Raw genomic sequence first — 17,658 nt, 5'->3', positions numbered from 1 at the left:
GACTTAAAATTTGTCTGACCAAGCAATCATCCCCCCCGCTACCCCAAGGAATTCTGCTGTATTACAAGTGTCCTATTTTCCAGAACCACCTGAAAAAACAGCATTGCTGATGAGCTTTATAAGCCACTTTACTTTAAAACTTTCACAGTTAAGCACTGACAGCAGGCAAGTAGAAAGAGAAGTCTATCCAATATTATACCAACTTAAGCATAATTTAAGATATACACTGTTTTTAAATTTTTTTAAGGGACATTACACTGTCAGTTTGATTTCTTACTTCTCAGTACTCCTTACTTTCTTCAAGTGAAAAAAAATGTTGATTCCACTTAGGCAGCAGTTTATTTATTTTTTTTTTACTGTATATTTACTGTAACTCCTCAGATTAAATACAACTGAAATGAAGGAATTTTAATAGCTACTAAAAATATTTTAACAAATTAACTCTGAAATTGAATTCAAATTAATTTTTCAGGGGACAAACTTAAACAGCAACTATAGAGACTTGTAATTTAAAGGGTAATTTTCCTCATCTGCTGATTCCATCTTAAAAATGTAAATGATGGAACTTGATTTTGTGACTAATGAGAATTAACTGGTTGCTTTTTCTTTTTGAATCAAAACTGTTGAATTCTCCTCTCTCATCTCTAATTTGCCAAGTCAATTAAATTACCATTCATCCTCATTCTAATTCTGCAGAATCCTGGAACCTATAAAAATCTTAGATGCAAACAAAAACTACTTCATATTTCAAAAATAAGTTTATTTTATTGGTAGTAAGAACTTCAAGGAGATGCTAGCAATAGCCCTTTATGTCCTACCATTCATGTCTTTCAGAAATATCCACCTCTTAGAAACTGCCTGCCATCCTTCTACCCATGCTTTCCTAGAAGCCTCCCAGCTTCAGTTAGTCATTACTCCTGAAACATTTGTCAGCCTACTTGTTTCTGCCCTAAATTCTCCAGACATACTGTCTTCTTGAAACATGAAAGACGTTGATAAGGATTTACTTTCTTACAAATACTGCAACTACATGCACTTCATGTTTGCTTCTTCAAAAAGCAAACCATAAAAATATTTTAGTCACTACTCATCTGCACATGTAAGTGTGTTCAAATGCCATGAATCTGGAACAACCAGCTGTACCCGCCTATACATTTTTATTGCAAAAACTCTCCTTTTTTCCCAGCCAGCAAAGACTTGATTAAAAAAATGAAATAAACTCCAAAAACACTAGATGCAGGGTTTAGATTCCCCATCACATGCTCTGCAGACTGACAAAGCCAGGTGAACTTTGTATCATTTGGTCAGGCTGCTAAGACATGACATCTCACCAGATCAGCTTCATCTCCGGTTCACATGGGCATGCCTCTGTGCCCCCAGATAATGCACTGACAGAGATGGATTACAAATCTATAGGTTGAGAAAGCCATCACCCATGGCTCGAGTATCAGAGCTTACAGGGGAAGGTTTAGCCATTCAGAAACCTAAGAATAACTTCCAGAACAACAGGGGTGAAAGCTACACACCCAGGGCAAACACATCCAGTTCGGGTCTTAAGTAGACAACTGAAGTAGCACAGTGGCTATTTCAGACCCTTATTTTGCCCCCTCTGCATGTCACATGTCCTCTCATAGAAATCTTCCAGGGAAATCACTGCCAAGAGTTCTGAGGATGTCTCCTCCACCCCTGAAGAAAACCTGCACAGCTTTAACCCTCTGTATACAAATAAGGACTCTCCTCCCTTCAGAGAATGAGAATTAATTTGCAGAGTGCTTCCAAAAACTTTGCCCTGAATTATTTGATGATGCTTATATGAATCAGAACAGATAAGAAGTACACACTCCTTTATTTGCATTGACATGCTTATTCTTAAATTTCTGCCGTGGTTCAAAGCCTTCTAAGCTAGAGCTGCTGTATGGTGTTTCCTCAGATAGTGTTGCTTTTGAAATCTGTGGTAAGATAACACCAACATGGAGTATTTCCTTGGTTTACTGCAATGTAAAAACACTTGTGAAAACAAAAGCATTTTGTTGCAAGCATACCAGGAAACTGTTAAAAATAACCCCTAAAACAGCACTGGGGAAAGACAAATAATATTATAGGTTTTGGCAAATGACATCCAATAACACGTAGCAAATTTGCACTTATTAGCCAACTTACTCTAGAACAAGACCAGCACTTTTTGGACAGGTCTTTTTGAGAAATATGGTCTATACTGACTCTTAGAATTGTGTATAGTAAATTTGGAAAAAGGTCTATTAAGAAAAAAAGTCAAAACAATTTTAGGACACAGTTTTAAAATGTAGCATTTTTCCAGACTTCCATACTGACACACAGTCAAAACATGAATCTACAATTAAGCATCTGAACAGTGTGTAACATTTTTATTATCTTATGTAAACACATCTTGGAGAGATCAGGTAAACATAAGCTATTCCTACAAGATGCAGTAAAGATGCATCCAACTACAGGAAAAAGTAATCAAGTTTAAGCTTATTTTCTAGTCCCTGCTATATTGACATTATAAAGGATTATGCTCTTCCAAATCACTTACCCAAACCACTGAAATACTCATATTTGCCTGAGGTTCTGCCTCTGTATATAAATACCCTGTAAGTGTGTTTCGATTTTCTTACTTGCATGCCCAGACAAGATAATGCACTCAATTTCTCCACAGTACACCTAAAAAGAGTCTGTGTGTGTATGTATCTGTGCATGTAAGTAATTATCTCCTGAGGCTATTTGAAAAATAAGGTGACAGTTTACACTGTAATCAATATCACATTTTGGAAGTGACCAGTGATTTTACCTATTACTTCAGTAAAGGAACTGTACCTCTACTTAAGTTCCTGCCTGTAATTTCCATTCATTTCAGTTTTAGAGTAAACATGAAATACCAACATCTTTAGATACAATTTAATACTGCCTTTCCCTCATTCCATTTCCCAATTTTGGCTGCAAATTTTCAACTAAAATACAGAAGAGATTAAAAATAAAGTGTATCTTCACCTGAAACATTGCCTCTGTGGACCGACAACATAGATAAATCACATAATACGTTGCAAATTATTTTCTCTGTCACTCTTTATTTTATTTGGAAATATATTATCATCTCATTCAAGGTTATTTTATATATAGGTTTTAGAGGCAGGGATGGATGGGACAGAGAGGCAGATAAGTATTATTCAAATTGTTAACTGTCAGAATGCTTATCCCCATGTGCCCAAACACCTACTAAAGATTTGACAAAGAGCACTGCTTAAGACATATTTTTCTGAACTACTCAAAGATGTATTTTTTTAACTAACTGCTGGCTAAGTGGTACTTTTGATTACTTGCAGGTTATAGATTTGATTTAAAAATAAACAGTCAGAATGTTGAGAGAAACGTTTTGGAGACTGTAGGCAGGAAGAACTTTTTTCACCCCTGAAGCAAAAATTATTGAGAGTTGGGGTAGCAACACAGGTTAATAAAAGGTTGAATTTCTTCTTCAATATTCACTTACAGTGCCACATTACCAGGAAGGACTTAACAGAGGTTCTTTTTCTTGTGCTAGTTTCATAAGTTTCCATACTACCTCCCACCATGTAGGTTTTGTTTTCCTTTGATTAAGAAAAGAAACCTCAAACATTTTTTAAATTAGCAGCCAAACTCATGCAACTTCATGCTTCAGAACTGATAACAAGCCATGTAAGTTTCAAGTGTCCAGCTTTTTCTTTGAAGACGGTGAAAAGAGTTGAATATTTAAACATGGCATTTTAAATTTTAACTTATTCAGGCTTAATGTCAGACTTAGCAGTCTTAGCTCCTTCCTCTTTCCAGCGATCAGCCTTCTTACCACTCCTGTTTTTCCACATTCGTATTTTTTTCTTGGTCCATTTTCTTAATTTTTTGGACAATTTATTTCAAGTTACATCATTCCCACTATCATAAAATCTAAACCTGGCTACAAGTCAAACAATTAAAATCAAAACATACTACTTCCCACTCTAAAAGGAACAAAGTATTTTACTTTAAGACTTCCCAGAAAGTGAACATTTTTAGAACTGACTCAAACCTATCAACTCTTACCAAAAAACAAGCTGCAAAAACTCTGTTAAAAGGTCACACGTGTGAGGAAGCAGTGTAAACAAGCAGCTGATGATTTCAGAACTTTCCAATTTTGCTCGGTGTTTTGAAATCTTTCAATTTCAAGCTATGGTATCACATGATGAACATTTCCTTATTTGCACAGTGTAAGGTTCAAAGTGTGACATATATTTTGTATGTCTGTAAGTAAATCTTCCCATTCAATATCCATTTTCTATGAAACAGTCCTGCTTTGACTTACTACTCTGTTGGAAGCTGTGAAAATATAGTGAACAAATTTAAGAGCAATCTTCATTAAGGGCAGCTGGGACAGGGGTGTGCAGGGCTGATGCACCTCATCTGAGCAGTGGGAAATACGTATCTCTGAAGGGATCAATGGCATTTTTGGGGTGTGGAACTGCATTTCAGTGTTGAAAATTAATAGTGAGAAAGACTTCAGAGAATCATCTATGCTGGAAAAGATCTCTGAGATCATCAACTCCAACCTTTGGTCATCACCTTGTCACCTGACCATGGCACTGTTGCATCCAGTCATTTCTTGAACACCTTCAGGGCTGATGACTCCATCACCTCCCCGGCAGCCCATTCCAATATTTAACAACCCTTTCTGCAAGGAAGTTCCTCCTGATGTCCAGCCTGAACCTCCCCTGGTGCAGCTTGATGCCATGCCCTCTTGCCCTGTCACAGGTTGCCTGGGAGAAGAGGCTGATCCCCACAAGGCTACACCCTCCTTTCAGGCGGTTGTAGAGAATGGGAAGGTCCTCCCTGAGTCTCTTCTTCTCCAGGCTAAAAACGAGGCTCAAGAGAGACCTCAGCCACTCCTCACAGGACTTGTGCTCCAGACCCCTGACTAGCTCTGCTGTTCTTCTCTGGACTCACTCCAGCACCCCAATGTCCTTCCTGAAGTGAAGGGCCCAGAACTGGACACAGCACCCAAGGTGTGGCCTGTGAAGTCCCACCTTGAGGTACAGCTTGTGAAGAAGTCACATTCAAGCCTACAAAACTTACAGTTTTGCCAAGTCTTAATTTCCCTTAATTAACTTGTTGACAGAGTATTTCCAGCCTTACTCAGACATTGAATACACTCAAACTGTCTGGAAACCTGATAAAGGGCACTGCATTTCCCTGAAGCTTTCCATTTCTTTAAAGCTTTATTTTAGGATTAATTTATTCGACATTAATTAACCCAAACATTTCTATGATTCTAAGCATACATCAAAGCTCCCTCTTAAAAATTTCCATGTTTCTTTTACGTGCAGACACACTTCAGAATCAGCGCAGGAAAAAAATATCTGACCCGTGTTCCTCAATGGGTCATTAACAAGAAACTGCACAGCAAGTGTGAATTTCATTTCCAATGCAGAGCAGAAGCTGCAAATATTTACTTTAAATGTATATTTGAACAGTTTGAAGCCACTACCTGCAAGCCAAGGGAGAGCAGCTCACCTTGCATTTTGGACACTTCTGGGCATTCCTCTGCCCGTGTTCGATTTCGTTGGCCCAGTGACGTAACAGCTTGTCTCCCTTCTTGTATTCTTTGCAGTTAACGCCTTCATGCCAGGGAGAGTGGCACTTGAAACACCAGACAAATTGGCAAGATGGACACTGGATCTGTATAAATGAGAAAACACCACACATTTGCAAGCTGGGTGCTGATACAACTAGCAAGCCTGTTTAAAAATCACTGCTCTTCAATTAAGAGAGCAGCTGCCCAGCAAAGACCTAACATCTTTTGGAGGCTCGGTTTTAAAAACACAAGAAATTGTGGAAGCTAGCCTGTTCTTTTCCTTTTTAAACAAGAGAAAATACAGAAGTAATTGCTAAAGCTGGGAAAGGCCTCAACCAAATGAAGCACAAGTAGCTTGGTTTAATCACAAGCAACCACTTTTCCCAAAACTGATTGTGTGGCTCAACTGAAAAAAGGCAGAACCAAGAAATTTTATTCAATTGCCTCCAATACATTTGTGAGAACACCCAAAAATCAGTTGACAGTTTTCAGTGCAGTGAATCTGTCTTTTTCTAGGAATGAACTGCACTGCCAAGGCTATTACAGAAAGTACTTGGTCTTCTGAAGAGGCTCTACAGAACTCAGCATGGGTTATGAAGCTTATATTAGAAATGGTCCTGGGAAAAGGGGCCATGAGCAAGGCTCTCATCCAAGAGCCACAACTACCAACAGGAAATCAGGCACCTCCTTTTGCTCCTGATTGCGTCAAGGCAAGCTGAGGCTGTGCCAAACAGCCCACTTGCTACAGACCACGCCTAATGGCAAAACCCACAAGCCATATTCAAATTGAGAAGGGATCTATTCTTTCCACTCCCTCAGTTTTAAATCATTGTGTCAAACAGGTACCATCGTCATCATGTCTTCTTCCACTGCTTACTTTTTTCTGAAAAGCAAAGGCAGCTGCTGTGTTGCAGCAGTAATAAACAGAGGCACATTGCAGCTGCTTATCTGATGAAAGACAGGCCTCCAACCTGGATCATGACTAAGGAAAGCAAGAACTAGAAGCCACATTAGACTCAGGCACATCCAGGCTTCTGTAACATGTTTACTTCTGCTGTGTTTGGCAGCAAAACATCTGAGCAGCTCTAAGCCCTGTCCACCATCTCCAGCTGCAGTCCATGTCTGGCACTGCTCTGGCTGTGTACCCAGCTGATGGATGGGACTGAGGAGTTCAACCAGCCCAACCAAGGGTTTTTGGTCATATCTGTGTCCAAACTTGGTTCACCACCAACCCACAGAAACATCTGTGCTGACCATGCATGCTGTGGGGTGCTTCTCAGGAAACTACATCCCAGAGTGTAGTCACATGTGAAGTCCCCAAAACATATTTCTCAAGTTCTCACTCCCACCAGGTGCTGTTCCCTCCTGTTGAGCATGATAACTGGTGTTATGCTTCCTTGACTACAATTAGGAGTCCAAAATAGGTGCTGTATCTTCCTTATATATTTTTCTGGGGCTGGCCAAAATTATTTACACATGCAATCACTACATCTCATTTAAAGGGAAATAACACATTAGAACTGAAACATATGGATTACAAACATCAGTTTTTACTTGAAAACTTGTCCAAGGCCATGATAAAGTATAAAACAAAAGCAATACAAAATAGTGTCCTTTCTCAAATTTAATGAGCCAGTAGCCAAGATGCTGGATCAATGAAAATATACTAACTTGTATCTCTGCTTCCCAGATGAATTCTCCTAATAAAACCAGTTCAACAGAAAGGAAATTTCCTGCTCTGAGAAACCTAAAGAATGATATATATATATATTGCTACTAACCAAACTAACACAGAGCACTGATCAATGTTCACACAATACTTAAAAAACCAATACGCACAAGACACTTATCCAACCTATCCTAACCCATATCTCCATATCTTTCTTTTGTCCTTCTTCTCCTCCACTCCCTCCCAGCATTGAATTTATGTCTTTCAACAACACATGTCACAGTGTCCTGCTGCTGGGAAGACTTGATTACAGCATCATATTGTAGGGCTCAGTATTTGTTTATGCCTCAGCCAAAGATGGAGCTTGTAGCCACAAGTAAGTGGTCTACAATCTACAAAACTTTTATCAGTTGCAGAATTCAGTATTCAGACATCTGAGATAGAACACAGTTGTTAAAAAGTACAAACCCGAATCAACAGGCCAGGAAGCTGCAAGTTAAAGCTTCTTACTTAAAGAAAAGGCAACATAATTCAAAGTACAAATTCTGTGGGTTTGCTTTTTGTTTGGTTTGTTTTTGATGAATATCTGACAAATTAATTGCATACCCTTTCTACTATAGCATGTAGGTAAGTGAAGCAACACAGCAGCCACCAGGATATATATTTGAACTTAGACACACACACTGACATCAGGTGTTTCCAAATACATTAATCAGAAAGTACTGAAATACAGGATGAGGCTATAACCACAGAAACTCAAAATAACATTTCTTACCACAAATGGCCCTAACTGAACTAGCAAGAACTCTTTGTTTCATTACCAGTTTCCTCTTCCACCTGCCACCCTGACAGCACCTTCCTCAAAACTGAACTTGTAAATAGTTTTTATAATTTGAATGGGCCATTTCACTTCTCTGTGGGTTCAATGCTTCCTGAGCATAACTAAAGCAAGCAAAGAAAACTATGTCCTCTAAGTAGTTATGAACCTTGTTTTTCTTGGAACTAGTGGCTGCAAAACAAACCCTTAAAACCATTCAAACTTGGATACAGTGTGATGCCCCTGTGCTTAAGAAACAGAAACAGAACAGGGCAATTACAGCAGCCTTTCACATTCTTATTTCACCTTTTCTCTGCTTTTCTGAAAGAAAAGTCAAATATTATTTGATTCAGTAGTTATGCAAGAAATCACCATAGCAAGGACACAGAAATGCTATCAACATAGGATTTTAAACCAATAAAATACATTATAGTCCAGCAAAGCAGACAAGCTGTATCTGTAAGACAAAACATTAACCTTGTGTTTTTTCAAATATGTTTTTCCTAATGTTTTTCTTCACACAAACATTTTCCCACTTATTTTATTATTTCTATTGATCAGAATTGAGAGGACAGATATATACAGGAACTTCCATGCCATCTGGAGATCAGCCTCCCTTGAAATAGAAAAGATTACACAACTTTGTGTTCTAATTCTCTTGGTTCTCAGCTTTCTGAAACACTGACCTTTGAGGCTAACATTTTCCACTTTCTTAGCAAACCTCTTTACTGCAAGCAACTTTATCAGTTTCTTCACCTCACAGATAGATACTTTTCAAAACTCATAGACAATTTCAAGACAAAACACAGCTAACTCAATGTGACCTGATGATAGAAAAACTGACTGCACATGAAAAATATTCCTAGAACCTGAAGGTACAAAAAGCTTAGTGAGATTTTCTGCTGCTTGGTGGAACAGTAGCTATATAACAGGATGGCCAAATTAATTACACAATTAACTGATTACATGAATTAGTCTCTAGCTGCAGATACTGCCACTTTATTTGAAAATAAATATGGGCTCCAGTCAAAACAGCTTCCTTCTCTTGAAACAGCTGAAAATAAGCAACAACAAAACAAACAGTGAGACCACATTACACTCTCAATTCAGAACATATGGGAGGGGGCAAGGAAATTTTCAGAGTTATTGCTGGATCCACTTGTGATAAAAATATTTTATATAGACAATTAAATAGTTGTCTTGCTGTTCTATGTGACCTTATGTGGCACTAATGGTAGAAGAAAGGCTTGGATAGCAAGCTCTCATTTACTTCCCCTCCTACCTCAACATACATGTTAACTTTCTAGGCTTAGCACACCAAGAATTGAATCTCTGGACTTAGACCAGCAAATTTATAAATTTGCTGCCTCTTTAAATTTCCACGTTATCTGTCATTTTAAATACTGTATCAAACTTTAAAAGTGGCATTACCATTTTTAAAGCATCAGTTCAAATGAAGTCCTGTATTTTAGAGTGCTTCTTCCTTGCAGTGTATAAAAGTGAGCATACTGGCCATGCTGTGATCCTACCAGCAGGCATGTGCCTATGTGCTCCCCACACATTCTCTTGCAGCCAACACTTGCAGTGCTGATGCAGAATTCATCTGGTGCAATTGCTTGTTTATATTACTTGCATGTGAACAGGGACACCTCAAAAGCCTCCAGTCAGATGTCTCCTATGCTATACACACACAAAAAAGTGTCTTTGCTCCCAAACAGCCTAAAATTCAAGACACAATGAGTACGTGTAATCACCTAAGAAAACAGGCAATATTGGTCCACAGCTATGTGTGCATGTAAATTACTCACATATATACTCCATGTCATATATAGCCATCTTTTTAAACCTTCTCCCTGCAACAAAACTTCTCCTTGTGCTATGCTTAAAATAAATCACTAGAACTGTACCTACACCAGAAAACAGTTGAGGTTCAAGAGTATGCTGAAGTCCTGTGGACCATGATCACCCATACTGCTTGACAGCATTTTTCCAATTATATTTCTGGCTAGCATCAACTACACATTCTTGCACACACTGTGCTCAGCTCTAAGGAAACATTTTGCCAGTCTGTTGCCTGGAGATTTAAGCTCTGCAGATCACAGGTACACACACTGAACTGCCAAATGACCAGTGAACTGCTCCTGGCTTGTACACAGTTTCCCATACCTTCCCACTGTGGCTTGTAGGGCTGTTGGGGACATTTTAACTGTGGCATTGTAACTCATAAAAGAGCACTGGTTACACCATTCCCTGAGGAACGTTCTCAGATCTGGCAGGCCTGTGATACAACAGCTTCACCACCAACGACCCACACCTGTGGGACACTAACAGCCTCTGACACCTTTGGAGAGGTGGCTGCCAAAGCATTACAAGCTCTGATCTACCCTGGATTACATCTGATGTGTGTTGATGATGAAGCAAATGAGTGAAAGAGAATAGCTTTGGGCAGAAGGAATTTTACTTGCAGTATGAAATTTTTTCCACCTCAGTGTAAGATGACAAAAATTGGAAAACACTGAGTCCAACAGAGTGTGGCATGTAATTCATGCCCTACAGAGATATGCACAAATAGCTCATGACTCAGAATTAGCTTTAGCAACTTTTCAACTTCAATGAATACACAACCTTCCACCTTTTAATCTTCACATTGGGCTGAATCTTATGCTGTGTAATTAGGGCTATCTAAACAGTCATCTAAACTCCTACTGAGAACTGGTTTGTCCAGGAAAGGCCAGCTCAATCATGAAATTAACCACAACAAATCTAATAACCGGACGGAAAGCTACCACAGAACATGGTGCTGCAGACAACTGTTGTCTTCTGGAACTTAGATGGACTTTCAGCAGCTCAAAGCTTATTCTAAATTCTTGCTTTTTATCTTTGATTAAAATCATAGTATAGCAACTACTCTATGAAAAGAAATGCTATTGAAATGTTTTTTTCCCCCCCTCTATTTCTCAAAGTTCTGCACTGTGAATGAGGAGACTACAGTAATGTGTAACTTCTGGTAAGGAAGTGAAGAAATCAGAATCAACAAGCAGGACAGACAGCAGCTCTATTATTAAGGAAGAAGCAATGTCAACAGCCTAGCATAATAAATGCCCAGAACTCACTCACGCAGAGTTCCAGGGAAAACTTATAAATTGTCTGTCTAAAATTATTGGTTATAGTGGTAACTCCCCTTTCCCAGTCTCTTCTGACTGTGATCATATTGTTTGCATGTCAGAAAGAAAACACTCTTTAAATTAAAATCTATGTCAGGACAAAATTATACCACCTACCAAACCAAAAAAACAACAGGCTGAAGAGTTCAGCTGATTGAACTTTTAGAAGTACTTAATCAGTGATGTACTACAGGTTCACATTCCTAATCACAGCTTGCACACAGCTCCAGTGAAACAAAGAAGTTCATTTAATGCTCACCAAATGCTGTCCTACTTTTGCAGTGCCATCTAACCCACAGCCCCTGCAAGCATGCTCACTTTGTACTTGTTCTCCAATTTGGCAGGGGTAGGAATGTGGCCTCTCCTCCGGAAGGTTGTAAAGTGCTTGCACTGAGGGCATGGCTTGGTGCTGGAGTCTATGCGGCTGAGTTCCAGGAAGTATTTATACTTGATGATGTCGTCATGGGGCAGGTTATAGAGGACAGTTGTTTCATCCAGGTGTTCGCTGCACTCTGTGATGGGGCATTTTATATCTGCTTGTCCCAGCTGCACCTGCACATGAAAAAAAAAGAGATGCATGATCTTTTGCTTGGAAAAGTTAAGCAAGCATTGGTGACTTTTATGAGGAAAATTAACTTCAAATACTGTAACAATCCAGAGGCTACCTAGCATATTGCCTTAAATTATTTAATTTGTGCTTGGTGGAGTTAGACCAAGCACACTGCAATTTTTCCAGAGAGCATATTCAAATCCAAACAGAAAAGCTAATTACTCTGACAACTGCAGCTATTAAACATATTCTCTCAGTGCATGTACCATGGCTACATACACCACATAACCAAATACAAGTCCTAACTATGTCCACCCAGTACTCCGTATTTTGGGTATCATGGTCAGTGCACCACAATCACGGCTCACAAAGAAAAGAAGCACATTGTCTCACATTGCCTGTGAGAAAGCAGAAAATGGAAACATTTCCATACTGTTTCACTGCAAAACGACCCACAGGTTCACAGCACAGAGAAATTAAAAGTCATTTCAGGATTAGCAGCTCTGTCTCAGGAACCCTGAGCTGGTTCCTGCTCAGTACACTCAGTGCCTCTGCAGTCTGCTTTCAAGAAGCTCCTTATATGCCATACTGCACACGCAGAAAATTTTAGTTGAGCTTGGGGCTGATCAAGCTAATACATTTCCCCAGAACTCAAGAGTTAGAAGTTTTAAAAAAACATACACCTCCCACAACAACAACATAAAAAAATCTTAATAAAAACCACACTAAAACCAATCAAACAAACAAGCTTGAGGTTAACAGGACAGAAACTGTTGCTGATCTAACGAGTCCTGATGGTCCCAAGCTGATCCATATGTTCAGATGTTTCTAGAGCTCCTGGATCCAAGAACCACGCTGGACACAGATCTGCACCATTCACTCTTGGCAGGCTTTAACTGCTCGGACTCCATGCCAAAACAGCAGAACCTACTTGGTCTGGGAGCACCAGAGCTGCATTTGCTTGGCAGTGAGCATAAGTTAATAAACACTGCTGGATCTTGAGAGTCTGCAAGGACGCAGCTAGAGCATGTTTGTGTCTGCCCCAACTAATCTTGAATGAGTTTTGACTGCACAAGTGCAGCCGACCACCAGTCCAACTCCTTCCTTATTGAGTATACCCACAAAGAGATAAAGGGTGCAACCAGCATCTCTTTCCAGGAATTACTATTTGAAAGTTGGAAAGTTTGATTGCCCTACACTGCTTATTCTTTAACATGACCAATTAGACCAACTTCCAAACAATACACTAAGTAAGAAACACCTCAAATTTGGACGCAGATCTCGTTGCTGCATAGTGGTACCAGGAAGACACAAAGACTCCACTAATGCAGTACTTAAGCTAAAAAAGGAGGGCAAAACCCCAAAAAGCAACACAACACAACTCTGTCATTGCTGCTTCAGCAACTGAGCCACATGAACTAACTGAATAACTCAGTTAGGAACCACAGGATTAGAAGAATCTTAACACGGTATCAAACCCAAGGTTTATACTGATTTTTTTAAAAAAAAATCCTACTACACAACCTCTGTTCTCTTAGCAATGTAGCTAAAACTCAGGGGAGCAAAGAGATTAGGTATATGGTAGAGATAGAAGTGCAGGGTGTGGATGGTGGCAGCAAGTCTCAGACCAGGCATGGTGGAGAACACCTCACCAAGCTATCACTGCCACAGTGCCCCAAGCAGCCTTGGCTCAAGGCACGGGCAGGTCAGGAGGCAAATCTGTCTGCAGTACAGAGGACAGGCAGCTCCACAGTTATACACCCATTCCTAGGAGGGAAATTCCCCACATTTCATTTCCAGCACTAAAAGGTAGGCAGAGCTCTGCCACATGCAAACAACACCAGGCTCTGTTTGGCTTTTACATGGACAAGTGTAAGTACAGGAGAAGTATGTACTCAAAGGCATTAAAAAAAAACTGAACAAAAAAAATCCCCCAAACCTCAAATACTACATGCTGGGGAACCCCAACATTTTATACCTGTAAGACACTGATTCACCTGCATGTAAAATTGAAACCAAGCATACAGACCACTGGAGTGTTCTCAAGAATCATCCAGCATCAAGGAGCTGTACTTAAAAAGCAGATGACAATCAGTACAGCATAACAGAACACAAGCACACTGAACTAAGAGAATAATTTGCTACAGAAACACAAAAAGCTACTGCACTAGGATTAGCATCAGCTTTTGTTCAGACAAGTATAGGTACACTATAGAAGTGAATAGTCAAATAAATCCCACCTTAGACTACTTTTTTTTTTTTTTAAAAATTAAAGCATTAGGGAGATATTAAATGCACCAGGAGTTAACCAATCTACAATGGAGTAGCACTACATAATGAAAAGGTACATTGTATCTGACAGTATTTAAGCATTGCTTATATTAAATGGTAGTTAGAACAAACCTGCATTTATAAAACCAAGGAATATAAAGCTCAACATTTTCTGTTCTTCATGCCCACACAGAATATGATTAATATATGTGGTAAGAGTCAGGTGTGGTTTCAGTGTTTATTTTCAAAATATGTTTTACACCCACTTGAAATAAATAATTTTTAACCTCTGTAATAGTTTCAGCTTTTCAAGTTTGGCAGAGACTGAGCCTTTTCCTGTGTTTTCAATGCGACTGAAATGAACAGAGCTGGCTTGCTTATTAGCAGTAACTTCAATGGAGCCTTGTCCTTCCAAAACAGTCCATCTTTGTGTATTAGCATCAGCAATTGATGGAAGTATAGCTTTAGAGGTAGCCTATCAGACTACCTGCTGCCATGGACTCACAATGAGAAAGGAAAAAAAAAATAAAACAATCTCTTACCATATTGGTAAAAATAACTAGTTTTATTATTTTCCTTCATTTTCTTTTTGTTTTGAACAGCCTTATTCCTTCAATTTCAGCTTCTCACAATGTCAAACTCCCAAGTTTTAGGAAAACCACTGTGTATTAAGAACTTCAGAACCCTCAGTAAAAAGAACAGCATGGTGTATTTTCACAGCATGAGGAAGGACTCCTGTGTCTAAGAGCAGCTGAGCTGCAGGAGTGTTAAATGTCAGACAGCATCCAGCTCTTATACTCAGTTGCGCTTCACTTCTGTAAAGCATCTCTGCTTACAATTACAAAGGAGAAAGCAGGGTCTTTTCATCCTACAGAAAGGTAACATTTACATTATCAGGAGAACAGTATATACCTCCCCCTGCCAATTCCTGACATTTTATTTTAAGTGTTTTTATTGGTGGGAGGTAGAGAGGAGAAAGGGCAGGGGGTAACAGAGACAGGACACACACATACAGAGACTCTATACTGATTTACTTACTGCCCAAGAAAGCAATGATATCACCCAACACAAAACAGAAACAGATGGCATGATACTTTAAGTCAGAAAATTATTTCCACACCCTGAGCCTTCTTTTAAATGAAATCTTTGGTAACTACACGGAAAACAAAGTTCAAACTAGACCAGAAAAGCATTTATTTATACCTGTCGTTTGGCCTGCCACAGGCTGGATGTAATGCAACATTTGCAGACTGTACTTGTGCTCCTGTACTGCAGCTATATTCCTTAAGGAAGGGGCCATTCTATTTTATAACACAGATCTATAAACAAGCATTTTTCTAACTAAACTTCATTCTTAGTTCAGAGATACACATGCCTAACTGCTCTTACTTCTTAAAGTTGAAAGTGAACATGGCCATGCCAAATATACACTTCTGTAGAGAAATTTAATTTCTACTAGTGTGCCACATCCCCTGTAAATTACCAAGGAAGTTATACATTTAAAAAGAATATTCTGGAAATGCACAGATTCAAGAAAAGGGACAGTCCAGTCTAGAGGACTTTCATACTCTAAGTAAAGAAACTGTTGGATTAAATTACCTTTATTTACAAGCAAAATTCTATTCCTTTCCAGTTCACTGGAAACATTTCTTTCATTTTCATTAGTAAGTTAGAAAACAGTACATAATTATGTTTCTTATACATTTGGAAAGTGTGTCATTAAGGATTTATTTGCTTTAAAAGAACCAGTAATAATTTGTGGAAAACACTTGAAGGAATCACCATGATTCAGAACTCCACATTGGTAGGTGCTAACCAAATGAAATCCAAGCAGACATTATTTAAGAAGTGCAACCAAAGACAGTTCAAACTTTTACTACACATTTTGCACCTGCCTTTAAGGCATTTCTGTGTTTTTAGTACTAACTTCATCAGTCTGGATCCCTGGTTTGTGCCAGTGATATCTTGGCATTCTCCATCAAAATTCTTAAAAAAAAAAGTGGTCAAATACATTTTCTTTTTTTAGTTCATTCATCCTCCCTCCTTGCTCTCAAATGGTACAAATTGCCAGTGGTGCAAGACAAGCACAAATAAACACCTAGAACTTAAGAATAATTAGATCAGGAGCCACTTAAGTTGCATCACTACCAAAAGTAGAAGCACCTTCCATTTTGTGTGTGCCACCTCCTCCACAGAACATTTTCACACAACTTCTTTCCTGTTCATTACTTCATAAACCGCATCATATGGGGTGTTTCACTTTTACTCCCTCTTTAATTAATTTCTCAGACTTGCAATAAATTACTTCCTGAATGTGTCTCATTCAGTTGCTCCACCATCTTCTCTGACAACCATCTGTAACATCACTCAAGAGCCATCACTCCTCCTCTCAGAAGGGAAGGGCTTCAGGAGCCTTTATCAGGGCATGTATCACTGTCCTCAAAAGGACTCACAAGGCGTGCAAAATTATTTCTTTGAGCTGTCATTAAGATCATCTAAAGGCCATTTGCTATTAATAAAAGTTGAACCAGAGTCTTTTCTATTGTGTCACCAGCTCACACAGACCAGCCCTGAGAGGGTTTTCTCCTTCCACAAGCACCACACTTGCACATGCAGCCATGACAATGATGTAGGGATTCCTGCTCTATGTGACATTGTGACATTCAGAGAATGTCACAAAGGCACAAACACTGTAGCCTTGAGCAGACACCACCTCTTCTAGTTTTGACAATGATTTATTCTCAATGAGTTTTGCATTAATTACCACACTGTCTACACTAAAAAAGACACAAAAAGAAGCAAAGTCTCAGGGCCTTTTAAGTAATTGCTAGTTCCTCATCCTTTAGGTGAAAGGCACACAAAAGCAAGAAGCTAGGAGGGAATCTAAGTGTACATAACTGCATCCAGCCACCACCAGCACATCAAAGGTTTGACCTTTCTGCTCCAAAAGCAAGTCTTCTGACTGCTTTATAAAGCATATTTAAACACAACATCAACTTAAATTCTCAAAGGTCATCTAGTTTTCACAACTTCAGCCAGAAGCCAGGACTCCAGCTTCATTCACAACTCTGAGCACCACTGTCAGGAGCACACTTACACACATCCATGTCCCCAGGAGCACTGTGGAATGGTGCAGCTACACACCAGCGAGGGTCACAGCCAGCACCACCTGTGTGGGAAGAGACCAGAATGGCTTTAGCCCCCAAAACAACCCAAAACCTTAACTGGCAAAACTGTTCTTGGCTGCCTGGAGCAATACCCCACACCATTCTGTTTGGTTCCCATTCAAACTTATTTTGAAGTCACTCCACAGTCACATCTACAACTCTCCTAAAAAACTCTTTAGGATAAACTAGAAAGATATTCTTCAGAATGCACCTAAACACAACCAAACCTTTTTCTTAAAGTCTCCTAAATTGCTTTCTCATTTGATGACATGGTGACATGTAGTTCCACTCCTTTTTTCTTCCCCAGAACTAGATGTTACCTGTTCACACAGATCTGACATCAATAGAAACATTCAGATTTTACTTGTCCTCATCAAATAGGGATGGGATTTATAGAAAATTATTTCTAGAAAAAAGAATTAAT

General features: G+C 39.1%; 1 protein-coding gene across 2 annotated transcripts in view; it reads right to left on the bottom strand.

Moving 5' to 3' along the window:
• RNF217 (ring finger protein 217) overlaps positions 1 to 17,658 on the bottom strand; it is a 60,728-nt gene that overhangs the window by 18,485 nt on the left and 24,585 nt on the right. For both annotated transcript variants that reach the window (XM_056487757.1, XM_056487756.1), the window contains exons 2-3: positions 11,565 to 11,798; positions 5,536 to 5,700 (exon numbers count right to left, since the gene is read on the bottom strand). In XM_056487757.1, coding sequence (XP_056343732.1) covers positions 5,536 to 5,700; positions 11,565 to 11,798 — 399 coding nt within the window. The remainder of the gene's footprint in view (positions 1 to 5,535; positions 5,701 to 11,564; positions 11,799 to 17,658) is intronic.

Source organism: Oenanthe melanoleuca, chromosome 3 (assembly GCF_029582105.1).
Source record: "Oenanthe melanoleuca isolate GR-GAL-2019-014 chromosome 3, OMel1.0, whole genome shotgun sequence".
Taxonomy (NCBI): Eukaryota; Metazoa; Chordata; class Aves; order Passeriformes; family Muscicapidae; genus Oenanthe; species Oenanthe melanoleuca.
Note: the sequence above shows the minus strand (reverse complement) of the source record. Positions and strands in the feature narration are given on the sequence as shown.